General features: G+C 52.3%; 11 protein-coding genes across 11 annotated transcripts; 8 read left to right on the top strand and 3 right to left on the bottom strand.

The window, feature by feature from the left end:
- Positions 1 to 25: 25 nt before the first annotated feature.
- On the top strand, positions 26 to 1,234 carry EDD37DRAFT_662970 (uncharacterized protein). The gene is made up of 3 exons (XM_062819177.1): positions 26 to 415; positions 481 to 986; positions 1,160 to 1,234. The coding sequence occupies exons 1-2, from the start codon at positions 365 to 367 to the stop codon at positions 952 to 954; spliced, it is 525 nt and encodes a 174-aa protein (XP_062673140.1). The 5' UTR covers positions 26 to 364; the 3' UTR covers positions 955 to 986; positions 1,160 to 1,234.
- Positions 1,235 to 1,311: 77 nt separating this feature from the next.
- On the top strand, positions 1,312 to 3,653 carry EDD37DRAFT_621846 (MFS drug efflux transporter). The gene has a single exon (XM_062816015.1). It carries the CDS (start codon positions 1,650 to 1,652, stop codon positions 3,387 to 3,389), a length of 1,740 nt encoding a protein of 579 aa, XP_062673139.1. The 5' UTR covers positions 1,312 to 1,649; the 3' UTR covers positions 3,390 to 3,653.
- Positions 3,654 to 4,763: 1,110 nt separating this feature from the next.
- EDD37DRAFT_646938 (uncharacterized protein) lies at positions 4,764 to 6,173 on the top strand (the record flags this gene model as incomplete). The annotated part of the gene is made up of 1 exon (XM_062817799.1): positions 4,764 to 6,173. The coding sequence occupies one exon, from the start codon at positions 4,764 to 4,766 to the stop codon at positions 6,171 to 6,173; it is 1,410 nt and encodes a 469-aa protein (XP_062673138.1).
- A 749-nt stretch (positions 6,174 to 6,922) lies between these two features.
- On the bottom strand, positions 6,923 to 8,101 carry EDD37DRAFT_646937 (uncharacterized protein; the record flags this gene model as incomplete). Its single annotated transcript, XM_062817798.1, has 2 exons — positions 6,923 to 7,697; positions 7,749 to 8,101. The coding sequence occupies 2 exons, from the start codon at positions 8,099 to 8,101 to the stop codon at positions 6,923 to 6,925; spliced, it is 1,128 nt and encodes a 375-aa protein (XP_062673137.1).
- A 350-nt stretch (positions 8,102 to 8,451) lies between these two features.
- On the top strand, positions 8,452 to 11,211 carry EDD37DRAFT_256729 (uncharacterized protein). Its single transcript, XM_062810751.1, has 6 exons — positions 8,452 to 8,745; positions 8,881 to 9,090; positions 9,146 to 9,507; positions 9,592 to 9,872; positions 9,925 to 10,576; positions 10,644 to 11,211. Exons 2-6 carry the CDS (start codon positions 8,937 to 8,939, stop codon positions 10,815 to 10,817), a joined length of 1,623 nt encoding a protein of 540 aa, XP_062673136.1. The 5' UTR covers positions 8,452 to 8,745; positions 8,881 to 8,936; the 3' UTR covers positions 10,818 to 11,211.
- A 922-nt stretch (positions 11,212 to 12,133) lies between these two features.
- On the top strand, positions 12,134 to 13,931 carry EDD37DRAFT_256699 (serine hydrolase-domain-containing protein). Its single transcript, XM_062810750.1, has 3 exons — positions 12,134 to 12,339; positions 12,424 to 12,641; positions 12,708 to 13,931. The coding sequence occupies exons 1-3, from the start codon at positions 12,279 to 12,281 to the stop codon at positions 13,485 to 13,487; spliced, it is 1,059 nt and encodes a 352-aa protein (XP_062673135.1). The 5' UTR covers positions 12,134 to 12,278; the 3' UTR covers positions 13,488 to 13,931.
- Positions 13,932 to 14,678: 747 nt separating this feature from the next.
- EDD37DRAFT_646934 (uncharacterized protein) lies at positions 14,679 to 15,683 on the top strand (the record flags this gene model as incomplete). Its single annotated transcript, XM_062817797.1, has 1 exon — positions 14,679 to 15,683. The coding sequence occupies one exon, from the start codon at positions 14,679 to 14,681 to the stop codon at positions 15,681 to 15,683; it is 1,005 nt and encodes a 334-aa protein (XP_062673134.1).
- Positions 15,684 to 16,117: 434 nt separating this feature from the next.
- Positions 16,118 to 18,446, bottom strand: EDD37DRAFT_621830 (putative cytochrome P450). The gene is made up of 3 exons (XM_062816014.1): positions 17,943 to 18,446; positions 17,167 to 17,871; positions 16,118 to 17,106 (listed from the first exon to the last, which is right to left on the bottom strand). Exons 1-3 carry the CDS (start codon positions 18,088 to 18,090, stop codon positions 16,259 to 16,261), a joined length of 1,701 nt encoding a protein of 566 aa, XP_062673133.1. The 5' UTR covers positions 18,091 to 18,446; the 3' UTR covers positions 16,118 to 16,258.
- A 458-nt stretch (positions 18,447 to 18,904) lies between these two features.
- Positions 18,905 to 21,088, top strand: EDD37DRAFT_256673 (cytochrome b5). The gene is made up of 2 exons (XM_062810749.1): positions 18,905 to 19,235; positions 19,323 to 21,088. Exons 1-2 carry the CDS (start codon positions 19,133 to 19,135, stop codon positions 20,660 to 20,662), a joined length of 1,443 nt encoding a protein of 480 aa, XP_062673132.1. The 5' UTR covers positions 18,905 to 19,132; the 3' UTR covers positions 20,663 to 21,088.
- Positions 21,089 to 21,558: 470 nt separating this feature from the next.
- Positions 21,559 to 22,941, bottom strand: EDD37DRAFT_606066 (uncharacterized protein; the record flags this gene model as incomplete). The annotated part of the gene is made up of 1 exon (XM_062814855.1): positions 21,559 to 22,941. One exon carries the CDS (start codon positions 22,939 to 22,941, stop codon positions 21,559 to 21,561), a length of 1,383 nt encoding a protein of 460 aa, XP_062673131.1.
- A 1,448-nt stretch (positions 22,942 to 24,389) lies between these two features.
- On the top strand, positions 24,390 to 25,203 carry EDD37DRAFT_256591 (uncharacterized protein). The gene has a single exon (XM_062810748.1). The coding sequence runs from the start codon at positions 24,510 to 24,512 to the stop codon at positions 24,990 to 24,992; it is 483 nt and encodes a 160-aa protein (XP_062673130.1). The 5' UTR covers positions 24,390 to 24,509; the 3' UTR covers positions 24,993 to 25,203.
- The last annotated feature ends 503 nt before the right edge of the window (positions 25,204 to 25,706 follow it).

Genomic DNA, 25,706 nt, shown 5'->3' with positions numbered 1-25,706 from the left:
GCATAAATGTATTTGACGCGGGGTCGGAAAATGAAACTGCCACATTGACCTGGGTCGGACGTATAGTAACGTGCTTTATGAGCGTACAAGGTGGAAAGGTGCCGTTGGACAATCGCACCGGCCTGCTTCAGTAGGTGTGCAGGAGACGCAAAGTTTTTGCGGGGAGAAGGTTATCCCGACGCTTTCGGCCGTTTGTGCAACGATGATACAGGGGATTTGTGGTGGGTGGATGGACGTTTATCCGCCGACTGGGTAGAAATACACCGCTGGCTCCGACCTGTTGCACCGTCGAATCCTATATCCTAGCCCCACGATTTCCCGCCCGAAATTCCTACGGCAGTAACATCTCATCACGTCCAGCCAAATGTCCACGGGACTCGGGCATTGCTCCTTGGAGCCAGCATATCTTATCGAGGTAGGTGATGGCTGAACACTACCGCTACTTGGGGCCAGAACGATAAGACTAACTTTCTGCACCAGATGTACGTCACAGCGGCCAATCCTGTTGGCGAACTCGACAGCGGCTCGACATTTGTGCACTATGAGTTTTCAGTGGGCTCGATGAGCACAGTCGAGGGGTACACAGGCCCCCATATTGATGGACAGGTCGTCAACGCCGGCGACTGGCTCTACATCGATCCTTCTCAAGAGCATGCCAGTGTAAATGTCAAGGGTGTAGTAAGGACACTAAACGGCGCTTCGCTCTACTTCAGCTGGAACGGCCACGCCTACTTGGACGATGACACCATGGCCAGCTTTCCACGGGCCGTCGAATCTGAAAGAGCACCATTTGGTCGCTTGACTACCCTCAATAGCTTCAAGTCGGGCGATCCTTCGTTCAAGGCGTTGAACAACACATGCTTTGTTGGGAATGGGCGGTACATTGTTAAGAATGGACAGATTGGGGTTGAGGCTCGTCTGGCACGGGTCGTGCCTTCGAAACATGATGTTTAGGCAGATGGCTTCCGACACTTTACGCCGCTTATCTATGTACTAGTTAGCCAATCATCCGTATTCTGTGTACACCTTCCAATATTTTGGATATGCCGCATTGCAAAGGTGCATAAAGCGTGCGACAGAATGGAGTGACCCTGGAAGATGACCACAGATAGCCCGCCTTGAAGAATTGGCGCTTCTTGCACTGCTTAGTAGGTCTTACTGGGCTCGTATTTTTCGTGCAAGGCTGAACTCTCCTGACAAGGCTGCGATATGTAAGGGTGGAGCAAGACCGTGGGTGATGTAGTATAGGGCGGAGCAGTACGACATTTCTGAAATGGTGCTCAAATACTCCGTGTGATCTCGGCGGGTTTCTTCGACCTAGTGTTTGCAGCGTAGGTTGCTAAGGCCGACGTTTTGGGCACGGAAGGGTGGAAGACATTCTCTCCGCATAGTCCAGGAGACGAAGCTGTGACACTTCGGCCTTTTTGAACATCACCATCATGGACGAAGGGTGGCTCAGAGTTGACGCCCATGAACGGCGAATTTTGCTTCGGCCATTTCACAGACGAAGTGGGATTCCAGGTTATAATGTTTTCTTTCGCCATCAAGAAAGAGCTCAAAGGCCCCCATTTCCCACCCAGGTCGTCACTAAGCTAAACACCCCCTGTGCAAAAGATCTGGCCCACTGACTCCTTGTACACCAACGTCAGATGCACCTCCAGCCAGCCATGACCGACACGGCCGCACCGATAATGGCCAATCCCGTCATCAGCGACCATAGTGACGCCAAACGCGCACCGACAATTAACGATAAATCGGCCACCAGTGCTCCCTCGTCCGACCTAGATTCTACAACGGGCAGCTCGACAAATGTATCCGGCAAAGAAGATGAGGAATTGCCGCCACGAAAAATAAAGGGCGTGGTATGGGTTCTCGTTGTCATGGCCATTCTGTCCTCCCTCTTCTTCTTCAGCTTGGACAATACCATTGTCGCTGTCGTTCAGCCGAAGATCATTCAGCAATTCAATGCGCTCGACAAACTTCCATGGCTTGTCGTCGCCTACACCCTTGGATCTGTGAGCATGGTCTCTTTCTGGGGGCGTCTTTACGGCCTCTTCGACGCCAAGATCCTCTACATCGTCTGCGTCTTCCTCTTCCAGGCAGGATCAGCCCTCTGTGGTGCCGCGCCAAACATGAACGTGCTGATTGTCGGACGGACCTTGTGCGGCTGCGGAGGAGCTGGCATGTATATAGGGGTACTGTCGTTGATCTCTGCCTTCACGACCAAGCGAGAACGACCGATGTACATTGGAATGACTGGCTTGGTCTGGGGACTCGGCACCGCCCTGGGGCCTATCATTGGTGGGGCGTTCACCAGCTCGAACGCAGGCTGGAGATGGGCCTTCTACATCAACTTGGTGATTGGTGGCCTCGGCGCTCCCGTTTACCTCTTCCTGCTTCCCTCGTCGAAGCCTCGACCAAACGACTCAAGCAAGGAGCTCTGGAAGACGCTGGACTGGGTCGGCGTCGTCCTTTCCATCGGCGCATTCCTGACGGGCACCATGGCCATCGGCTTTGGCGGGGTCATCTACCCCTGGGGAAGCGGCCAGGTCATCTCGTTGTTCGTCCTCTCAGGACTCTTCTTCATCGCCTTCGGCCTTCAGCAAAGCTTTGCCTGGTTTACCACCCCTGAGCAGCGTCTCTTCCCGGTCCAGTTTGTTCTCGACAAGGATCTCTGCATCCTCTTTGCCTCGATTGGTTCGGGGACCGCCCTCATCTTCTTGCCTATTTACTTCTTGCCGCTATACTTCCAGTACCTCCACGGTTGCAATGCCCTCGCTGCCGGCGTCAAGTTGGTCCCGTTCATCGTCACGATGATTGTCTTCGTTTTCATCAATGGAGGCGTCATGAGCAAGACTGGCATCTACTGGCCATGGTATACGGTGGGCGCGGCGTTGGCCCTTATTGGCAATGCTCTACTCTACACCATTGACGTCGACACCAGCGACAGCACAATCTATGGTTTCACAACCTTGGCTGGTATTGGCACAGGATGCTTCGTCCAAGCGTCCTTCGCCGTTGCCCAATCCATGGTCAAGCCCAGCCAAGTTGCCTGGGCTACCGGCTTCATCACTCTCGGTCAGTTATCTGCTGGGACCATTTCCATGAGCATCTCCAACTCTCTCTTCCTCAACAAAGCCACGGACAGTATTATGAGCCTGCTGCCGGGTTTCACGAAGGATGAGGTGATGGCAGGCATTTCCGGGTACGGCAATTTCTTCAGCAGCATCCCAGCTTCTAAAGTTGAGGCCGTCAACGAAGCTCTCCTCAAAGCCCTTAGCCAGGTCTACATTCTTGCCATGGTTGCAGCGTCCCTGGTCTTTGTGCTCTCATTGTTCTTGAAGAAGCAGAAGCTGGTCTTCGATCCTGCGGTGGGTGGTGGTGCTTAGGAGATTGGAATCTATCACCGCCAAATATGGTCGTCTGTGACATGACAGCGCTACCTCCAGTGGAGTTTCACAGGGATCAACATGATGGGAATGAATGACTTGGAATTGGTTTACGCGTTGCTAGGCGTTGATTTGGCAGTGTCCTGGTCTCTCTCTTGTATGGGACACCAAAAAGATCCATTTATCACATAGAATTGGCTGGTACCTACGGAGCATATGGAATAATGACAACCAGAAAATCCGGTCTTGTTAATTCATCTCGGCATGCATTTTAGAGCTTTTGAGGCGCCTCCTTACCATGAACCCATGGTGAAATGTCGAAGAGTACCCAGTGCTGATTCCTGGCATGGCGAGTGACACGCGCTTTGCCCACTCTTTGCTTCCTGGCACATCGCAAGCTTGCTCTCCTGTAACAATTTTTCCACAATCGTGTCTCTGTGCTTTCTTCTCTCGTCACTCCTCCGCCATATCAACTGGTCCCCGAACGGTTGGAAGACTACGCTATTGGGCACGTCCGTTTGAGACGCTGGACCAACAATCTCCTTGACGTCCTTACATGTGCTACAGCACGGCCATCCAAGTAAGCGGCAAACCATGGCGCTTGAGCAACCGGCCTAGGATTATGAGATACGAGTCATGTAGTCATAATAATGTTTGCCAGTTGACATAGGCGTTGACAAGGGCTAATTCACCGACCAATGGCCCCCAATTAATGGCTGGGAGAGGGGTCTTTCTAGGCGCTTTCGGTTCTTAGCACACTTAAACACTCCGTGAATACTCAGAGAATCCACCGAATGTAGTGCAGATCCTCGACCAACGGACCATTTACGGTGGAACCCTGCATATGGGGGACTGGGTATGATGGGTCAAGCGCTATGGCTATGGGCTTCCACGTGTCGTGCATGCTTTACTGACATCCATCTATTCACTATTCCTGAAGCCAACTGTCCCAGCACGGGTACGTGGGATTGGTCGCTTTCGTTTCCTGTGATCTTCACGGCCCCTTCCTCGGGAGCTCATGCTTGTTAAGCTTCAACTCGGCAGAAGCACTCCAGCATGTCTCAACGTCTACATACCGAGCTGACCGGGGCATTGCAGACAGTACCATCACAGCAAACAGTATAACCCGAGATATACCACGAGATCGACCGTGAACACGTCCTCCATCCTATACTCTGAGATCTTCCGAAAGAGTCAAATGTGACCACGTTTCCCCGAAAACGAGCTCGTCAATCTTGATTCAATTTTTTTCAATGTCAGAGATCATTCTGATCTGCAAGAACACAAAACAGCGTGCACCCAGGTCTACAATACCTTCACATGAGCTCAGCAATCAGTCCAGCAGTTCAATCCGACAAAGACACACGAGACACTATGTCGTCCCCAGCATCATCGCACAATGAGGCAAAACCGCTGATGCCAACCTCCAAGCAGCAGAAGCTTAAGTACGCCTGTGACGCATGCGCTAGACGCAAGATCTCATGTCCTAAGCAACAACCAGAATGTGAGCGTTGTGTCAGCCGAGGACGTCGTTGCACATACAGCCCGGCCTGCCGTCACGGAAAGCGGAAGGCCACTGCTCGGGACCCTACCACCAAGACGCTCTCATCACCTTCTGAGTGTCGCTCGGAGCCAACTCCCAGCCCGCTCGCGTCCCCGGAAAATGAAGATCCTTTCACAACGGGTACAATGAATCACAGCCCTACCACTTTTGGAGGCGTGCCTCCGGAACTCATCACAGACAACATGTCTGCCCGTCCATGGAGTATGACCAGTGACCTTTCTTTCACGGCGAGTCGTCTGCAAGAAGCTCTGGGTCAGTCAACCGACCCAACAGTGACCATTGTGGAGCCTAGTGAGACACTACTCAACCCGAACTATCCATACCAAGAATTGTCAATGTTCCACGGCTACTCAGAAGCCAACTCCTTCCCTTCATACGTGCCTGCCTTTACCTGGCCATTACAACAAACTCCACCCCCCTGGACATCAGCATCAAGCAACACGCGTGGTTCTTCGTCATCGTCATCAGAGTCCAGTTCATGGTCGGCTCCAGCATCGGCCTGCTCCTCGTCTTCTCTGACAGCAGATATTGAGGCCGCCTTACTCGTCGATCAAGCGCTCCCACAACTTCACACGCGCCAAGAAAGCTGCTTTACACGTACATACAGCCTCTTGCAGACTCTCAGACGACCATCCGGGAAGGTCTGCGTATTCGAGTCGGCTGATATGCCATCTCCATCTTTCCGACCAAATACCGTGTCAGACAGCGTGGATAGGATCCTTCTCAAGACAGATAAAGCAATCGAGCACGTCACTTCCGTCATGAAATGCGAATGCCACACCACATCGAGTGTGCGTTGCGCGCTCACGTTGGCTCTGTTCGAAGTTATATCATGGTACGAGACCATAGTCCGCGCGCTCAATTTACCGCGAGCCGAGAAAGCCACTGAAGAGCGGAGCCCCTCGGTCAGCACCGATGAGGACTATGACAGCAGGTGTACCACTTCACCGGAAGAGCAAGACGAATGGGACGACTCGGAGTACTCCGAAACGGTGTCTATCCCTACCGTCTCGATTGGTGACATGCGACTCCCCGGTGCAGATGCGAGGAGTATCCTAGGCTCCCTTGTGCGGGCGCGGATCGGCAAAGTCCGTGGAATGGTTCAGGCCATGAGCGCTGACTGCAGTCGTTCTCTTTTGGATGTGGCGAAGATGGACACAGTGATGGCTGCATGTGTTCGAAGTGCCCAGTGGAAAGATGATGCGACTACGTTGTCATAGTTTGGCATTTGGCTCACGTGGTATTCCTACGAAGGCGACCAGCTGCTATGGGTCTACTTCTGTCAAAGGATGTACTGATTAATGCAATTGGCGTTCTGATTTCTACGAATTCTTCGTCTCAGGACTCCTACACATAGGACGCCGGCTGTCACATCCGAATAACTGTTGCCGACTGTTGCCTGTCGTTGTATAAAAGCCATAGCTTTGACACACTTCAGCCGTATCACCGCAATGATGCTATTCGAACACTTCCAAGCAGAGCTGTCTCAAAAAACAAGTCCAGGAACACGCTTTGACACGCTTTGAAAACGAACAGGCTTGATCTTTTGATCGTCACGACAGTGTGAAAAGCGAGGAAGCTTGCCTACCAATGATTCAGGCAACCATTGGCATCCGAAAGAATGGTTTTGTGGTTGGCCGCATGTCATTATCCCAAATAAAATATCTTGACAGCATGGTGGTGCCACCTCTCAGCAACCCTAATTCCGACATTCCTTCTGCAATCCTCCTTCAATCCTCCTTCAAAGTGACTCTCTTCCACACCTGCATTACTGCCCGCTGTTAGCGCCCGCCGCCTGTGGACTGCATCTACATGTTTACTTCTCGGACATTACAGTACATCTTACTTACACCTCGACATATACTTACGGCACACCAGCCCCGACACTTCCAGCCAGCCGCCGAACAGCGCCTCTCTGCCAAGCGGGTCCGATGTGCTCCTGGGTCGAACACGAGCAAAATATAGGCCTTCACTTCTTCTCTTCCAATTCTGCACGCAGCCTCTTCTCCCTTACAGCCAAGCCAAATGACCCAGCTCCGGCAGGACCGAGAACGGCACTTGCAACCAGCAGGTACAGAAACTCTATGTTCGATTTTTCTCGGCCCTTCCAGGTTGGAGAACCATTCTTCTTGGGAATATTCTGAAGCATGTAATGCACGAACACCAAGCATGCGGCCCCAGCGATCATATTGTCATATTGTACAAAAAGGTGCAGTCCCTCCTTCAGTGCCTCATGGGACCCTGGAAGCGCCGAAAAGACCTTGCGCGGCGAAGGTCGGAACAGTCGGGAGATGGTGAGCTCGGAACCTCTCATGCCGGTAAGAGCCACGACGACTACATAAAGATGCGCGATGCTGGCAGCGATACCAGTCATGTAGTAAGCAGCCAGTACCCATGGAGCGTCCACGTTGGGGTTTTTGGGGTCTTTCGGAGTTTCAGGGACGGTCGCTGAGGTCCCGGGCCGGGTAAAAAGGACAATGGCGACGGTCATCATTAGCGGCCCCAGTTGAAAGAGACTGATGTAGCCTTGGTGAGTGTGAGTTGGCCAATCCAGCCACGTTGGCGCAAAGAGAAGGAGCGTGGTGAGAGCATTGACGACGATGGTCGGACAAAAGCCGCGGGCTTCGTTCAACGGGATGGTTCGATCCCTAGCAGTATGCTTGCTCCGAGCGATGAAGTAGAGATGGACTGGAGCGATCAAGGCCGCACCACCAGAATTTTGGAGGAACCAGAATCCAATTGCGCTGTAGGAAAGTGTCAATTTGCATTCAACGCGTACGCGGATCCGAACTTACTGTCGCAGCCACGGATGTCGCACACCTCGACGGCGACTTTCGATCAAGACCCAGGCATTTATTGTGCGGATCACGATGGAAGCATCGAATAGCGTCCATCGAGACGCCCCGGCGCTTTCGTTCGTTAGGACATAGAAGAAGGCGACTAAGGGTCTCAGGTTTGAATCGATGACCTCCCACCCGGTATAAGCCATTCGCATGGAGGAACCATCAGGAAAGGTCCCTGTTTCCGAGGCAAGTGTCAATGCGTCGAGCGTGCCATTGAACAACATACCGCCCCATAGCAAGAAACCGCCTAGCACACCTAGTGCCAGTAGCTGGTTAGGCGTGGTCGGCGAAGAAGAGATCATCATTTCTGGTGCCTACTGTTACTGGCAAGCAAATGATTCTCTAGTGTTGTGGAACGAAGAATGACTGCTAAACCACAAGAAGACAGGCGCTCATACCTAGTATATAGTGGTTGGATCGTGCGGTCTCGTAGAGCAGGCCAGATCGGAGAAAAATGGCAATGCAGGAAAATGGTGTGAACGAACCCAGAAGAAAACGCCGAATGCATGTGGAAGTCATCTGCAGCACAGCCCAGTCACTCGTGATTGGCTGGCCACTGATGGATTCCACCGAGGAACAACTCGCCGAGAGAAAATGGCCGACGAAGTCATCTCACCAGAAACGTAAGACGGTACGGTCCATAGACCCGTTTCTGTTTTTTGTCATCTTTATGACCGGTTCACCATACGATGCATTGAAGTATTTCACCCGGCATGGAGCTGCAGGACCTCAGCCTGGAGACTGTTGAACGGCACCACATCAATGACATGTGCAACAGCGGCTGAGCTCCTGTGCTGGAACAGGACTATCGGCTGCGCTGTTCAATGCTTACAGGCGTTAATCGTCCGAACAGCCCGTGGCTGACTTATGTTGTGGAGATTTTGAGAGAATAAAACAAAACCAAGGCCATACCCCAAGCCTCTCCAAGAAGCGTACAATCCTGTGTCGAGTAAGTCCATGACATACCTGTATATTCAATAGCCATGCCAGGACTTACCAGTGTACACTACGACTTGGTGGTGGTGGGCGCCGGCAAGTCCAACCGGTTGCTCAAGAGGAGTCTGATCACTGACCATATGTTCAGGGTGGACGGGCCTCATCTGCGCCCATACGTATCTTCAGCTCTCTCCTGATGCCTCGATGCGGATATTGGATGGTAGCCGGACGATAGGAGGCGTCTGGAGCAAGGAGAAGGTGTACCCAGACCTCTATGCTCAAATCGCACACCCTCTCTTCGAGTACAGTTGCTATCGTATGCCGGCAGAGGGTCTCAGCCCCGACGGATTCATCTCCGGTCAGTCAAGTCCTGGAGTCACCCGCTTGAAACGCGCGCATTGACAAATGTGCAGGTCATACTATTCACAAGTATCTGACCAGCTTCGCACGCGACCATGATTTGGTCCGACGGATGCAATTGGAAACAAACGTCACCAAGGTAGAACGTACCACATCCGGAGGATGGTCGTTGGAAGTCGACAACGGCCCAGCAGTGACCTGTGACAAGCTTATATGGGCTGTTGGTGGTACTTCGAGTCCTATTGTTCCCAAATGGCCAAGCAAGAACTTCAGCAGCCCCATCATCCATTCCTCGCAAGTGGGTGACAACCTCGCAGCCATCGAAAAGATTGAGACCGCGATTGTCGTTGGTGCCGCCAAGTCCGCGCTGGATACCGTCTACATGTTACTCAAGGCTGGTAAGAAAGTCGACTGGGTAAGTCCGAGGCCATAACGCCTTCCTGCAGCATCGGTCATGTGGACGTGCTTGAAGAAGATGACTGACCTCCGGTTCCTGTAGCTCATTCGCGAGGAAGGTGCCGGACCACTGGCTATGGCATCTCCCACGTTTTTCGGACTTTGGAACATCATCGATGTCATCTCGACTCGATCAGTGGCAAGCTTCAGCCCTAGCATCATGAACACGACCGGTATCTGGTACAATGCCATCAGCCAGACCAGCATTGGTCGGTTCACGACCAAGGCGATCTGGTGGGCTGTCGACAAATACTCAGCATACTGTGCCGGCTATTCTGCTAACGAGAACTTTGAAAAGCTCAGGCCAGAGCCACGTGGATTCGGGTAAGCCTTATCTTGCCTCATCAAATTACCCTCGTTGAGACTTGCTTCGCAGATTGTTCTGGGCCCAAGCAGGTCTAGGAGCAGCATCGGCTCCCGATTTCTGGAAAACCATGCATGAAGGAGACCTCACTGTACACCGAAGTGAGATCACGTCTTTGACAGACAAAGATATCGCACACCTCAAGAGCGGTGCTTCCGTCCAGACAGACATGATCTTGGCGTGCTCCGGGTATGAGAAGCCATATAGGTCTTTCGGCAAAGGCTTGCGAGTTGACCTCGGCTTGACCTATGGCAAGAATGACACCATTAAATGGGCCAAGCTTGAGGCCCAGGGTGAAGAAGAAGTCGACCGGATGCTACCTATCCTCAAAGAGTGGAGCCCCCAGGGCGCGAAAAGCTCCCTGGCGCCACACGACGATGAGCACCTTCACGGACCTAGTCGACATTACCGTCGTCTCGTCCCACCTTCGGCCGCTGCGCAAAACGACCGCACAATCTTCTTCCCCGGCATGGTCCACAGTATCTTTACTCCTTTGATTGCTGAGACGCAGGCGCTGTGGGGATGCGCATACCTTCTTGGCCACCTCGACCTACCCAACGAAGAGCAGATGAACCAGGAAGTTGCCACGTTTAACGTGTGGACACGCAAGCGATACCTGGCCCAAGGCCGCAAACATGCATATGCCATCTTCGATTTCCTGTCGGTATGGGAAGCCTTATCATTCAAACCCCCTTGTCACCCCTCCCTGCAAAGCTGACTGAAGTAAACAGTACATTGACACACTCTGCCGCGATCTTGGAATCAAGACCGCAAGGAAGGGCAATTGGTTCTCTGAGATGTTCGTACGGTACAAGCCCAGTGACTACAACGGTATGTTGAAGGAGTTCGCCGAAGCTCAACGCGCCAAGGGAAAAGTGATCACCTTGGAGAAGAAGATGGCTTAGGCGCCGTATCTGTGCAGTTGGTGAGGTGCAAGGCGAGTTTGGTACCTGGCACCCTAAATCAGACCCATTTGGACTCCTAAGTTGCGAATGAGCAAGCATGCAGGCAATGCAGATTCAATCTGGACAGGATGGGCGTTCGGCGATCGTTGTCAAGGAACAGGAGAATGGCTTCATCCCTTGACTAGTTCTATCATGAGCAAAAGAACCTTGACCTTCGATCTTCCCACACTCGTCCGATAATTACTCTAAAGAAACCGGAACGGAGCAGGCAGATGATCGAATGCGTCGGACAGGGGGAAAAGGGGCTTGTTTCCACCTCAGCCCCGTGATCCACCGTATTACGTATATGGAGTTGTGCTTCCCACCAGAAGCCCAGACCATCTTCAGGCATACCAGCGTTGGCAGATATGTCTGACGACACAGTAGCGTTCAGCAACTGCCACCTCAATCTTGTACACCTGTGGTCAGCCTGAATCTACCTTCGTCCACCATGACCTTGTCCAGTCCTTGCATCGCTCGTGATTGTTCACGCGAGCATGGCGTTGGTCCACAACAATCTCCGCTTGTCCAGAACATGTTTCGCGGACGCGTCTCAAGCATAATATTGCTTCGTCGATCACTACGATGACTTGAGGAGACTAGCGCTGTGGGCTGTCAACCTTAGACTGGAATATCCCAACGTGATTGTCCATTGCTACCTTTCGACAATGATGATGACTATGAAAGAACGAGAAAGAGTCCAAGGAGTCTGACCAGCATTTCCGGTCTTCCTCGAGAAGTCCGCGATTCAGGTGGATGTCAGCAAAGCAGGACTGGCGTTACAAGCAAAGGATTGAAACAGAATGCGAATATAGCTCTCAAATTCCTGTGTGAAGACACTTCGGCCTTGTCCAATCGGTCGATATGTCTCACAGCCTTGCCACAGCCGCTCGACAGAATCCTTTCGGTGCCTTTTCCAAAGATAAGCAACATTCCGAGCCGACACTGACGCTATGGACCTCTGTCTAGATGCAAGAGCCGTTGGCTCGTGGGGTCCGTTGCAACTTCTCTCAAACACTCCTTGTGGATGAGTTGGAAATGGCCGACCTGCTCTACTGCGAGCCAACTTCGCGTCACTCGGAGAGAAGCCACTGTGGCGATGGATTGTGTGAGCACTGACGGAGGATTTCATTGCGTTGCAAATCGGGCTCTTTTTTCTATGGTTCTGCTCTGCATACAATGAGAAGCGTGGCAGTCGTGAGATCCAAAACCATCCGTGAAAACTAACGGGCCAAAAGGCACAATATAACACAAAATGTCCTCGCCTTCGGTCCGACACGGCTCATCTCCAGCATCAATCATTACCATCTTCACAATCTGGCCACCAAGACAGCTCGGGTCAATATCCCACATTACCACGCTCGCTAAATTTCGTCCGAGATCCGGTCTAGTACAGCCACCAAGCCACAGCCACTTACCAAGATGCGTGTCCTCTGTCTCCACGGCATGGGCACCAATTCGGGCATCTTTGAGGCCCAGACAGGTAAGACTTGAAGGGTTGGAGGCGCTCATGCCCCATGCCCCAAACCTTCAACAAACGTGGAGCCCAGCGCTGATTGGTCCGCAGAGATGTTTCGATCTCTTCTCCCTCATCATTTCGAGTATGAGTTTTTCGATGCCGACCATGAGTACCCAGCGGCCGAAGGGGTTGGCGAGATCTTCCCAGGCCCATACTATGCCTTCTACCCCGTGCCGACAACGGACAATGTGGCAGGTGCCCACCAGTATGTACAAGAAATTCTCGATGAAGAAGGACCTTTTGATGCCGTAATGGGCTTCAGTCAGGTACGTCATATGTGGCTAGAACACTGTCCTTCCTTCCCTTTGAGACTTGAAGTAACTTTCTCATAGGGTGCTGCACTGGCAGCCTCCATACTACTCCGACACGAGAAAGAGAAGCCGCTTGAGCCAGCCCCATTCCGTCTGGCAATTTTCATTTGTGGTAGTCTGCCTTACTGGTTTGAATCCAATCAAGGGGTAAATGTTGCCGGTCTCTTCCTGCAGCCCTCCGACACAGGGTTTGGGCCACCAGTAGGCATTACTTACCAACCTTCAAGAGACGACGGGAGCGCCGAAGCCAAGCCGATGGCTGGAAGCGCGAAGATGAGGTCCGGAAAAGGCACAGCTGAGAGTGCCGCCCTTGAAATGGGCTTTAAACTTGCGACACTGGACGAAGGGAAATGGAGCAGCACGGTCGTCGTGGCGGAATTGCCCGGCTCTTCCGGCAGCAGTGACTATGATGGTGACGACAGCCCAGCAGTGTTCTCCCCGATGGACAGCAGCGCTGCCAGTCAGAGCTCATTCAGCTCCCCAGATGATTCGGACGATGAAGAGTTTGATTGGGGGACGAAACCGACAGAAATTGCTGCTGCTGCTGGGGATCACATCGTGCGGAGGTTGCACCCATCTGTCGACAAATTGCGCATTGGCATCCCGACTGCCCATATATATGGCAGCACGGACCCCTATTACCGTCAGAGTCTTGGACTGGCAGGCCTGTGTGAGTCAAAGTGGGCGTCTACTTACGAGCATCCTGACGGGCACATTGTTCCACGAGACAAGAGCGTCAACGTGAAGATTGCAGCGACGATTGAACGTACGCTTAAAATGGTCGACGCGCTCTCAAGATAACGAGGTTGTCGACTGACTTTTTCTGCTTCGTGGTGTGATGAGGTCAAGCTGCGTCAGTCTGCTTGGTTCTAGGCCCAGCTGCTTTCTTATCTATACCCATCCGCACGGACGGTGGGATGGCAAGATCGATCGGACCGAATTGCTTCATGCCGGACCACACACCTCGTCGTGTTGTACGGGCCTTTTGTACGATCCACTCTGCCGTGGAGCTGCGGATGGAAGATGATGTGAAAACTATGACTGATTGTCTTAGGGTCAGATGGTCAAATATTTGTTGTTCTGCTCGGGGAGAATATCGGTGCTGACTTTCCAGGTTGTGCGGGCTATTTGGAATCTGGGAGGGGAATGGGAGAACCGTTTCACAGAAAGGCCTGATTACTTCTAGAGATAGAGTTCGCCAAGTCAAAGTCGAAACGAGGACTGTTTAGATCGCGATATATGTGGAGAAATCATCTGCAATTACCCGGGGCTTTTCTTGCGTATGCCTGTCTCGACACAATCTTCCATTCAAGGTCGCAGCCTTGCCCCTGAAGCACGTGACTCATGCGTTAAAGGGTCCGGTTGAGCTTTCCGCCTTATTAGCGTTTCGGCACAAGACTAAGTATCCTATACCCTTCCTGTAGCGGTGCGGAGCAAGTACAGCTGGGGTCTGTCGTCCTGACTAACAGCACATGGGGGGTTTTCAGCCTCCTCCCCACCACGTGGTCAATTTAGTCCGAAGTGGAGCAGGTCCAACCCGTCTTGCAGTTCTGACCAGTATGGTAAGCAGCGACTACGGTCTCTATCACGATTGGGGTGGTCGGATATTGTGGATTGCTGATACGCCTGCGCGACTACCATGGTGAGTCGTATGAAGGGGTATTCATATGTTTAGCATTTTTACCTTCCTTCACAACCAAGGTCTAAATATTAGATCTCACTCGGACGGTTTCTCGGTGATAGCTACTTAGCTCCTCGCAGCAGGGGTGATCAAACCATGATTCATCCCGCTTCTGCAACAGTGTATGTTTCACGCCGAGCCAGGCCGACACTGCATAGCAGGCCACGTGTAGTGACATGATCGGTCTTACCTAGTCAACTATATGCACGTGCCCGTATGTGTACCACACCTATATAAGTTCTGTAATTGTCTCATGTCACATACGGATTCTCACATACGTTCACTTCGCATAAGCTGTACCACTCCCAAAGATGACTGCATCAGGTCCCTGTAACATGAAGATCTTTGTCTTCTTCACCTTCTTGGCACTTACTGTTGCCCAAAAGCTGCCTGTGCGATCCATCTGGCAGTGGCCTCAATACACATTCCTAGAGAACCTGGCAGTCCGTCAGAATGGCTCGATCCTAATGACACGATTGGATGAGCCTTTACTGCTAGAGATCGACCCGTTTTCGGGACAAGGACCTCAGCTCGTCCACCAATTCCCAGAGTATCTAGCCGTGGGGGGTATCGTCGAGACCGAGCCCGACCTGTTCGCCGTTGTATCGGGCAACTTCTCGGTGCTGAAGCTCACCAGCTACGCCGGCACATATGCGGTCTGGCACGTGGACTACCGCTGCAGCAAGAGCGGTGCTCCCGAGATCTCGAAGCTCACCGATATCCCGCAGGCGGCCTTCCTCGATGGCATGACCTATGTCCCTTCAGCTAAAGCGCTCTTCATCGCCGATGCTCAGCTGGGTCTGATCTGGAGGATGGACATCCAAACGGGCAAGTATGTGGTGGCGGTCAACAATACTCTCACCCAGAAATGCCACGCGACCGACCTCGAAGCAGTCAATGGGCTCAAATACTTCGACTCAACCTTATACTGGACCAATTCTGGGTGTGGATGGTTTGCAAAACTACCAATTGATACCAATGGCAACCCCAATGGGACTGCCAGCAAGATCTACCCAAACTCGGAGCTGAGTCTGGATGACTTTGCGATTGCATCGTCGAGTGGCATCGCCTATCTGTCGGCAAGCTTCATCAACCAGGTCGTCACCATTGGCCCGGACGGAAAGCTCACGAGCATTGCTGGTGGCTTGAACTCGAGTGACGTGGCTCAGCCAACGGCATTGGCTTTTGGGAGGACGAGTGCGGACTTGAAGAAGGGCATTGTCTATGTGACTACGGCGGGTGCTATTGGAGATCCCATCAACGGGACTACAGTCGTCGGTGCACAATTGCTTGCTATCGACACGAAGAGCACGTGAAGGCTACTCTGGCCTTAGAAAATGGAGATTGAGGTAAAACACCTGAGTACATATTGGTCAATCTCATAGCGACCATGGCCGTACAGCAGCCGGTTGGTCGGTCGGTCAATTTAAATGAAGCTGACCTGTGGTCTCATTCATAATACTGTACATATTCTTCTGATAATTACCATGCAAAACTGAGCGTATGTCTCAAATTGAGAGACGACGAGACGAAGGTCGCTATGTGGTATTGAATTGGAGTTACGTGGGGCATACCAGTGCAGGGCAATACCCCAATCCTTCCACAGGCCCTACGGGTCTCCACTTATATACAAAACCCGCCGAGTGTGCATGAAAATAGGCCGACCTCTGACCTCAACACCTTGTTTTCTCATCCCTTGGAAGTCTAAGAACATGGGAGGCAGGGTGATATGGTGTGATTCGATTGTGTACCAGAAGGGCAAGAGTTTATGTGCTAATCGGAGTAAGCCAATGATTATGAGTGACTTTCTGAAAAAATCGAATATTGGCTCCAGTCTATGCAGCTATCACACGCCATAACAAACATATATGAATTCGCGCGAGATTGTTGTCTACATCGCCGTAGACGTCGTCTCCAGGCCAGGAGATTTGCTAGGCCATTCGCTTCTTTTCACCGCTCTTGCATAGATGTTCAGCGGACGAATCACCTGGAACTCCGGGTCATATTCCACCGCAGCTGGACTCGTGTTCTCCCAGTGGTACCGGTAGATCATGTTGCACAGAACGAACTTGGTCTGCATAAGGGCGTAGTTGTATCCAATACAGCCCCGTGGTCCCATAGCGAACGGCATGTAAGCCGCTTTGTGTCTGTTCTTGACGTCGTCGGTGTCCCAACGATCGGGGTCGAAGCGCTGGGGATCATGCCAGTGCTTGGGATTGGTGTGGATAGCTGGGAATGTGGGAATCAGGACGGCGCCTTTGGGCAGTCTATAGCCACCGGGAAGAATCATGTCCTTTTTGGCATTGCGCCCCGCCTGGAAGGCTGGGCTATGGATGCGTAGGGCCTCCTTGACGAATTTGTCAAGAAACGGCATGTCCTCGACTAGTTCAGGAGTGTATGTGGTTTCGGCTGTGACGCCGTGGTCAACCAGTTCCTGTAGAAGCCGATCTTGCTGGCCCTCATACGTCATGAGACAGTAAATTTGCCACGAGAGCAGGGCGGATATGGTGGTGAATCCCGCACCAAGGACCGCCAGGGTGTTTGTGAGAACGAGATCGTAGGGGAGTTTGTTGCCTTTACTGTCTGTCGCGCGAGTCAGATAATCGACCAGGCAAGTGGCCTTGAGAGCCGCTTCGTCCATAGGCATGTCTTTTGTCTCATTTCGAGGGCAGACCTCAATCAGATCGTCGACGACCGAGGCGATCTCGAGACGGCAATGTTGTAGTGCTCTTGGAGCTCCTGGACGGAAGGAAGAATTAGATGGAAGTGGAGGAAATGCTAAAGCAAGGGATTGCATACCAAAGGGCATCTTCCCATACCAATCACCACGCGTCTGCACCTCCTTATTGAGTTCTAATAGGTGACCCAGAATAACCATAATAGGGTGCAAGGGTGAGTTCGGGGCGTCGAAGTGGTGGGGGTCGTGGCCAAGTACGAAACGACACAGGAGCTGGCCGGAGAGTTTGACCATGAATTGATAGACGTTGATGGCGAGTCCCGCTTGGTCAAGCTTGTCAAAGACGGGAAAAGACAATTGCACGGCCTCTTGCATCAATGGAGCATAATGGCGTACCGCTTTCGGTGACATGCTTGGCGGGATGAATTTGTGTGTCAGTGCGAAAGATGGCGTCTCGGTATCGCAGGTGAATAGGGCTGAATTATCTCGGATGCCATACAATGGGGCACCACTGTCGGACGTCTTCTTGGTGAAAAGACCATGACTTTCCAGGTAGGCAATGTAACTGATTTCGGGGTCGTTGGTGAAGTAGTTGACTCTGCCCAGGTTGTTGGTCTTGATGATCGGTCCATATTTCTGGAACAACCGTTGGTGGTTTCCCATGTGATCGGGAAAGATCTGATAGAAATTGCCAATCACTGGTAAGCCTGTTGGCCCTCGTGGCTCCGTGATGGCATTGCCATCAACCGTGATGGCGATCGGGGTCTCGCAGGCCAGGACAGCTTCGATAGTGTGTAGATGACCGCTCAGACTTTGAAATGCTACACCTGTTGTCGTGCATACGAGGTTAGTGAGTAGTATGGAATCAATGCGCACACACAGAGATGAGATCCTGTACCCTCGGGCTTGACAATCGTGTACTCGGTCGCTATGCCATACTGCAAATCCTCGATATCCCTTGGCACACCAATGTCCAACTCACGCCGACTGGTCTGCTCCTCCCCCAGCAGATAGAACTGCTTGAGGCCAGGATACTTGAGACCCATCCTAATGTAGATGTCTTTCTGACAGGGAAGTTGAAGATCTCGCGCCAAGAAAGAGAAGGCGTGGGGTCAAGCTGTGAGGACAGTGAGAAACAAAGGCAGCGAGGACGAAGAGGAAACGAGTGATAGAATTCACGATCATGTACAGAGGCAGCATTAGATGGGAGATCTTGGTTTCAAGACAAATTCTAACATGTTCATTCTGTGTGGGTGGACGTCGAGATCGCATCAGTTCATGCTAGCACTTTGTCGCCTTGGATGAAGGAGCAACAACAGATGGATGGTGTTATCGGCCCATTTGCACTGAGCCAGGATGACAAAGAGGGCGATAGCAATGTGCATCGTTCGGCGGATTTATGGAAACTGTCCGAAGCCATGGGAGCACGTGTCACATGGCCACCGGGCAACGACAGACAGGGCCAGCCATCTAGACCGCACAGAAGTAGCCGTTGTTATCTGACAAGGCTCCATCGATTCATGCTGCATTGTGCTGCAGGAGCTCTAGCGAGGAGATTGCGGTTTAAACAAGGCTGGTGGATCCAATGCCAAATTCTGAACTTGCCGGTTCGAGTAGTGGGCAAGGGGGTATACGTGGCACACTACTGCATCTGCTATGCGGTCATTAAGCCAGCAGCTGCAGCAGAGCGTTGAATGGTCACAGAAACCTTCCGTAGGCCCACAGCTCAAGAAAGAGGATAGTTTAGCTCCGTCATTTTCGACACATGCTTCGCCTGCGAGCAGCCTACAGTGTCCCCCGGTTCTTTCGAGCAGCAACAGGTCCGAACAAGGCGAAGGTGATGTTGCAACATGTATCCTTTACATAGTAAACGGCGCAAAGGGCTCGGGCTAACTATGTGCCCGAATCAATTCTTCCCAAGCCTCCGTTGCGCGTTGGAGTATTAATATGATGCTTCATCAGTATAGCATAATTAGGGAGTGATGTCTGTCTCTCTCTTTTCGTGCGACGTCCTCGGAGTCGCCTCACTACGTCCTGAATAACCTGTCGTACCGGATATCTCCCACTGCAGTGGCCCCTACCTGAACGATGACGACCCTCGAGGTCACCCAGGCCCAGGGCGTTCTCACAGTCGAAGAGCTTGCTTCACATAACCAGCCCAACGACTTGTGGATTGCAGTGGATGGAAAAGGTTGGGACATGCTCTTTTTCACTTTCTTCCGTGCATGCCTTTTGCATAGGTCGGAAAGCCGCTGATCTGCTCTCTTGTTCGCCCTAGTTTACGATATTACCAAATACACTGAGATCCATCCAGGAGGGGTCCAAATCCTCTGTGGAGTCGCCGGTACCAATGCAACGGCCGCTTTCCACGACGTGGGCCATTCCGAAGATGCCCACGAAACGCTGCAGGCCTTCCTGGTAGGCACGTTGGAGCAAAGCGAGGAGGAGACTCGCGTACGGCCCATCTTCCAATCCACAGTCCTTTTTCCCGCTGCAGCTGCAACCTACACGAGTCGAGGGTTCCACGTCTATCTCGCGATAAGTTTGGCGAGTCTGAAGCAAGCACTCAGCCTGACCTGCATGATCGTCGCCGCTAAATTTCTCCTGCCCGACTTGGTTAGCGTGGCCGTGCTCTCCGGAGCCGTCAGCGCGGTATCCTCGTTCTGGAAAGGCGTCATATTGTCGTCGGCTGCTAGCGGTATGTGCCTGTGGATCGTGGGCAGTGAGGTCGGCAAGTCTCTCGACATGACGGATGGTCTCAGACGTTATCCCCCGATAATGAAGCCCACAAAGGCTCTCCACGGCCCATCTTTCGGGGGGCCGAGGGGGCAGGCTGCCAACAATGGTGCCTTGAACCCAAGCCATTTCAGCGCTTTCATCCTCACCGAGCGGATGCAGCTTACCCCCAATACCCACCGTTTCAAGCTCCAAGTTTCTCCAGATGCACAGTCCATGGGCTTGTTGTTATCAAGCTTCCCAGTGGGTCAGCATGTTCAAGTACGTGCAGACATCGACACTGCCACAGTGGTTCGAAGCTACACCCCCACCGACATGGACACGCAATCCGGATGCATCGAACTGACGATCAAAGTCTACGCGGGCAGCAAGATGGGCAATCACCTCCTCCACCTCCCTCTGGGTGCTGCAGTCGACCTGCGAGGACCCGTGGGTCATTTCAAGGGTTATCATCGCTTCCTGTGTAGCGAGCTCGCCATGATTGCAGGAGGCACAGGAATCACCCCCATGTGGCAGCTTATCAAGGCCATCTGTGGAGACCCTGCGGATGAAACTTGCATCACACTACTGTACGCCAACCGAACGCCAGCCGACATACTTTTACGGAAGGAGATCGACGCTCTTGCCGCTAGTTGCCCCAACAAGCTCAAGGTGCACTACTTCCTCAGTGCTGATCCCTCTACGGCTTCTTGGGTGGGCGAACGTGGAAGAGTCACTGCCCACAAATTGGCACAGTTGCTCCCACCTGTCAGCAAGACTGCCAAATATCTCATCTGTGGACCGGACCCCATGGTCGATGCGGTCACGCAGGATCTCGTGGGTCTTGGCTGCGACCATCCCAAAGCATTCAAGCATGCCACCGATCAGGTCTTTGTTTTCTAGGCAAGTCGGTGTTACGCCGAGCAGTGTCAACCACGATATGCTGGTGTTGGAGCGACGCGGGGACATGGTTTTTCCCCCACTGCCAAGGAAGCCACGGTTCTGCACGTGTCTCCCGGACAGGTCAGGGAAGACTTGGGGCGACCTGGGAGATAACACTCTGGTTGGATTCATGCGAGGCTTTTTTCGACCGGACTGTAAATTACGAGATGTGTAATTGACTCAACGCCATGAAGGATCGACAAAGAGGTGACACATGCTGCTGTACATGTACTACCTCGATCGACAAACCTTTGGCACCACGATAAGCAGCTGGCAAGCTTAATTCTCGACACGACTTCTTCCGAATCAACTAAATATAGTGCTCGCAACCAGGATTACTGGGAAGAGAGAACCGGGTCACGTGTACGTGGGTGTCTTAATTAAGCCGACGGAGCGGCCGATACGAAGTGAGGTTAAATCGATGTTGACACGTTGATCAAAGTCCATGGTACTTTATGTCACAATTTGAGTAGATGGACTGGCAACAGATATTGAGCGATTGGACAATCTATTCTATCTGAACGCCTATTTGACAGGCAAAGGCAAATCTCATGATGCCATTGACAGTGACGACGACATAACTCCAGGAACTCCGAACACACGCATGACAGCGTCAGTCTAATCAGGTATACTTCTCTTATCAGGCTTCGGCAGACCTCAATTATGGGTCCTGTACAACACCGAGGGGCCCTGGATCATATATGGATCTATGACCACTCCATACTCCGTGTTGCCGCAATCCTTGCCCAGTCAGAAAAGCAAAACCAGAGGAACGCCGTGAAGCAAAGGGTGAGGGAGTCGATGGGCCTGGAGCCTCAGATTGATGAACACTGACATCGAGTAATACCTCAACTGGATCAGTAACTCGGATTGTTGTTCCCAGCATTCTTCTTCATATTTTCGAACTCGGTGTGAACAATGCTGATCTCCCTCGTAGCATCCTCCGTCAAATACTTCAGACCGCGGTCAAGCTTCTCGATGTTGACCAAGGCAATGCGAGTTTGCAGAATGTTGCATCCCAACCGATTGAGGAGGAGCATGTTGTCTAGACTGGACTGTGCGTCCGGCAACTCGCTCCGCATCAGCGCTTGGCAAAGACGGGCGACGGTGAGGATTGCGGTGATGGCAAGGGCGATGAGAGACTGGTCGGGCCGAATGACGGCGCTGGGGGCTCTGAAGTCCATGTTCGTTCCGTTCATCTTTGCCTCGGAACGTTGACTGAGAACGACCTGAAATTGGTCCTTGAGTGTGCTGCAGGTGGCCATGCAGCTGGAGTCGATGGTTGAGATGACGATGGTGAGTTGATGATGTCGAGTGTGTGGGTGGGAGAACAACTTGCCACTTCGGACTTTCTCAAGACACCGTTGAAGGCGATTGATGTGGCCGAGGAGAGTGGAGAAGCATCCTTCGGGTCCCTTTTGCTCGCCGAGGGCTAGCATGGAGGACGCGGGCATGGTTGAGATTGGTGTGGAGAAGAAGGACCCGGATGCGGACGCGGGTGCCCTGTTGAAGTTGAACTCGGTGCTGGGGATGCTGGGCAGGCTTCCCAGACTGGGATAACTAGCACTATGGGAGTGCTGACTGGGCGCCATGGGGATGTTGTCCGGTCTCTGGAATTCGAAGTAGCATTCAGCGGGAAAGTCTTGATACTGGAAAGAGGTCAGGTCCAGGTCCATGTCCATATCCATGAATTCGTTCGTTGACACTGGGTGGAGCTTGTTTGGCCAGTCCATATTTTCAAAGCAGGGAAAGCCCATTTCGAGGTTGGTGTCACTCATGGACCGAGTGGGTATGTGAGGCCGCATCGTGTTGGTGTCGATATTGTTGGCGGTGTGATTATTGTTGGATTGTTGAGTGTTCGATCGCGGTGAGCTTTTGGGTGACGGAGTGGAATGCGTCCTTGTCCTCGCCAGCTGCTGTTGTTGCTGTTGTTGTGATGACATGGCATTGCCTGACTCGACCATGGCGGCGTGCTCGGCCATAGCGGCTGCGGCGGCGGCTGCCGTTGATCCCAGTGCTGCTGCATTGGACCGACGGTCCTCCTTGTTCCCATCCTCGCCCACTTTCGGCCGGCCACTTTTGTTGCGGGGGAGGAAGAAGCATAAGCGACCGTTGTTCTGGCACGCTCGACACGCACCAGCTTTCGTCGTGTGGCATTTGATCTTCCGGCTGTGACATTCTTCGCAGGCATCTCGAACTTGAGGACAGGCTGATGGCTCTGTACTGTCTGCGGTTGCCATGGTATGTTGTTGCAGAAGAGGCAAGTCATCAAAGCATTTGGGAAAAGCCACGAGCAGACGAGTGGAACAATTAGACCACTATATGAAGTACCGCTACCCACCCACCACTTGAGGGGATGCTGATCAGGCATGCCGTCAGTACGACTTATATGTGCCACAGACTTCACTTTGGCGTCATTCGTTTTGACTTCACCCGGGAGACGAGGGGCTGACTCGAAGTGCTTCTCGTGCACCTCGACCTCTCTCTTTTCGTCTAGGTCAAGCTTTGGTTGGCCCGTGATAAGAACGGCTGTTTCGAAAGTCGAGGTCCGCAAGGGGAACCCGTGTAGGACAAACAGGCCGATCCACTAAGGTACTTACTATAACTTAGTAGTATACTTAGTATACTTAGATTCGAAGTCGCTCGTGAGGCTAGGGAAGCTCAGCTTCATGCACGTGCAACCCATATCAGGCTGTGCGGTGGAACACAGTACGTACTGCATGTGCTAACTAATGCAGCTCGTACTTTCTCACTCGGACCCTGCAGATAGTTCCTGTCCATGTTCTTCGTCGTACATGTCCTACTCCACTTCGGCAGGTCCTCAGCTTCAGGAAACACCTGCTGGGTGTGTGCTGTTGGCTTAAAAAGAACGAAATATCCCGAATTCAGCCCCCAAAACACTCTTCCACTTCGACCAGGATAGCTTTATCTGACTTTTCCTCAACCAGTCACAACTTTCGAACTTGGCCCTCGCCCCCAACGTCTTCGGCCCCTTTCGTCAGGATTGCCTCGTCAGGAGCACACCCACTCTCACAATGTACGCAGATGGCGCCGGGTGCCAGCGCACTGCCGACAGCTACCCTAGACGGTTCGAAGTGGCATGAAACCTACGCAGGATTATATGGAGCACTGGGCCAACGTAGTATCCATTAACCCTGTATTAAGCACTCCTGCGGCTGAGGACTTTCTCATTGCTTCTCAACAATTTTCGGTACCAGCACACGGTCTCTCTCTGAAATGCAGACATCACGGAGTATATAACGAGTAGGTTTCTCCGGGTATGTCCTGACTTCTGATAACGGCGACACCCGCACGGACGGTTTTCTCGACAGGGGAGCCGGAATACGAGCCGCAGTGGGTAATTTGCACGCCACAGCCGCACTTCTAACTTCCGACCGGGGTGCCCTTATCCTGGTTATTCGTGGACAGAACTGGTGGCCTGATTGGATAGTCAGTGCAACAGTAAGACCAATCACCTAATGCCCCGAGGACATTTCGGTACAATGCATGGTTGCGAGTCTTCTTCGGATGGTAGGGAATACGAGAGGCTTGATAGCCGCAGATCATCTCCAACGTCCCCCAGCTTCTGTACTGGAAGTGCTAGATTTTCACCGACAGAGTACGGCTCATTTCTCGACGACATGGCTGTTCAACATGGACGTATCTCGCCCTCTGGATATAAGAGTATGGCTATCCAGCGACGACTTTCGCTCTCTACAACCGCCTTGATCATCCAAAAACCATTTCGCAATATTGCAACTGTACTTTCGCAACCGTATCTTTGCAGCATCATCTGTGCAACCGCATCATGCCCGGCCTCACATTCAGTGACACGGCTGCCGTCGTCGGCAGTATCTCCTCTTTGTTACTGGCTGGTGTCAACTTTTCGGCCTCCCAGCTGACGCTCCCGATCTTATACCGCATCCCTGACGAGACGAGTACTTCCGTCTTCGAAGAGCTGTTCTATCGTGGAGGCATGGTCATTGTCCCTTTGACGCTTTTCGCGACCCTCTGTACGGGAACCACGGCTTATCTGGAACCGACTGCGAGATCCGGATATACGGCAGCTGCGGTGGCCTCGTTCGCTTCATTGCCGTTCACCGGTCTATACATGAGGCCGACCATCCAGCGCCTGCTCAAGCTGGCGAACGATGAGAAGGCCAGACAGAAGGCTGACGCCAATGAGGCTGTGTCTCTCCTGAAGAGGTGGAGATGGATGAACTTCGTCAGAGCGGCACTTGCCCTGGTTGGAGGTGCCGTTGGACTTGCTGTGCTGTTGGGAGCCTGGTAAAGAACGATGTCCACCCCCTCGACAAGATCACAAGCCATTCAGAAGTTCGTCTGAACGCTGTGGTTCATGCAACGCCTGTCAGGATCGAATACGAGTTGACTTGTACTCGTACAAATGACGGTCAATTGGGAAGAGATACGCAACGACTCGACATAAACTTAAATCTCAACATCGTGAATGATCGAGCCCTGCAAGGACTGTCATGAACTTGAAGTGAATGCCGCTTGCTCTTAGGGCATTCACCAAATCGCTACTGCAACCACCATCGACCCATCATTAACTCCCGACGCATGGAAATATTCAACTCAAGATGCAATTGCATCGGCTGTTGTCCGCGGTTGTTTGGAATCCTGCAGACTGGTCTCTAAGCTGGAAGGAGACCACAGGGATATGAAGGTGTTCAGGCGTTCTGAATACGTTCAATGTACTTTGCCCTCTTTTCCGATGAATACGCCCAGTTGCACATCTTGAGCCACACATGTTATAGTCACGTTACTCAGTACGGCTATGCCAGTGTTCATGTGAAAAAGAATCCCTCATCTTGTCAATGCATTTTCTGGCGTTACCAGATCACTGTAGGATCACTTGACTGCAGTAAGCGGTGTTATCTTGTGGGTCACAATGTAGTCTATGATTAGCCCTCGATCCTAGGAAGACAAACCGGTGAGATCTTGTGTACCATGCATGGGTCAGTAAATCACACCATAACATTGT

The sequence above is a fragment of the Exophiala viscosa genome (genome assembly GCF_022695815.1).
Source record: "Exophiala viscosa unplaced genomic scaffold EDD37scaffold_2, whole genome shotgun sequence".
NCBI classification, from domain to species: Eukaryota; Fungi; Ascomycota; class Eurotiomycetes; order Chaetothyriales; family Herpotrichiellaceae; genus Exophiala; species Exophiala viscosa.
This window is presented reverse-complemented; position numbering and strand designations above follow the sequence as displayed.

Coding starts and splice junctions, on each gene's coding strand:
- EDD37DRAFT_662970 (XM_062819177.1), top strand. CDS start 365: ATGTCCACGGGACTCGGGCATTGCTCCTTGGAGCCAGCATATCTTATC. Junction 416..480: donor AGCCAGCATATCTTATCGAG/GTAGGTGATGGC, acceptor TTTCTGCACCAG/ATGTACGTCACAGCGGCCAA.
- EDD37DRAFT_256591 (XM_062810748.1), top strand. CDS start 24,510: ATGCCCGGCCTCACATTCAGTGACACGGCTGCCGTCGTCGGCAGTATC.
- EDD37DRAFT_621830 (XM_062816014.1), bottom strand. CDS start 18,090: ATGGGTCTCAAGTATCCTGGCCTCAAGCAGTTCTATCTGCTGGGGGAG. Junction 17,872..17,942: donor CACGATTGTCAAGCCCGAGG/GTACAGGATCTC, acceptor GCACGACAACAG/GTGTAGCATTTCAAAGTCTG. Junction 17,107..17,166: donor GTATGGGAAGATGCCCTTTG/GTATGCAATCCC, acceptor CCTTCCGTCCAG/GAGCTCCAAGAGCACTACAA.
- EDD37DRAFT_256729 (XM_062810751.1), top strand. CDS start 8,937: ATGCGGATATTGGATGGTAGCCGGACGATAGGAGGCGTCTGGAGCAAG. Junction 9,091..9,145: donor CCCCGACGGATTCATCTCCG/GTCAGTCAAGTC, acceptor ACAAATGTGCAG/GTCATACTATTCACAAGTAT. Junction 9,508..9,591: donor CTGGTAAGAAAGTCGACTGG/GTAAGTCCGAGG, acceptor CGGTTCCTGTAG/CTCATTCGCGAGGAAGGTGC.
- EDD37DRAFT_256673 (XM_062810749.1), top strand. CDS start 19,133: ATGACGACCCTCGAGGTCACCCAGGCCCAGGGCGTTCTCACAGTCGAA. Junction 19,236..19,322: donor GATTGCAGTGGATGGAAAAG/GTTGGGACATGC, acceptor TGTTCGCCCTAG/TTTACGATATTACCAAATAC.
- EDD37DRAFT_621846 (XM_062816015.1), top strand. CDS start 1,650: ATGCACCTCCAGCCAGCCATGACCGACACGGCCGCACCGATAATGGCC.
- EDD37DRAFT_256699 (XM_062810750.1), top strand. CDS start 12,279: ATGCGTGTCCTCTGTCTCCACGGCATGGGCACCAATTCGGGCATCTTT. Junction 12,340..12,423: donor CATCTTTGAGGCCCAGACAG/GTAAGACTTGAA, acceptor ATTGGTCCGCAG/AGATGTTTCGATCTCTTCTC. Junction 12,642..12,707: donor CCGTAATGGGCTTCAGTCAG/GTACGTCATATG, acceptor ACTTTCTCATAG/GGTGCTGCACTGGCAGCCTC.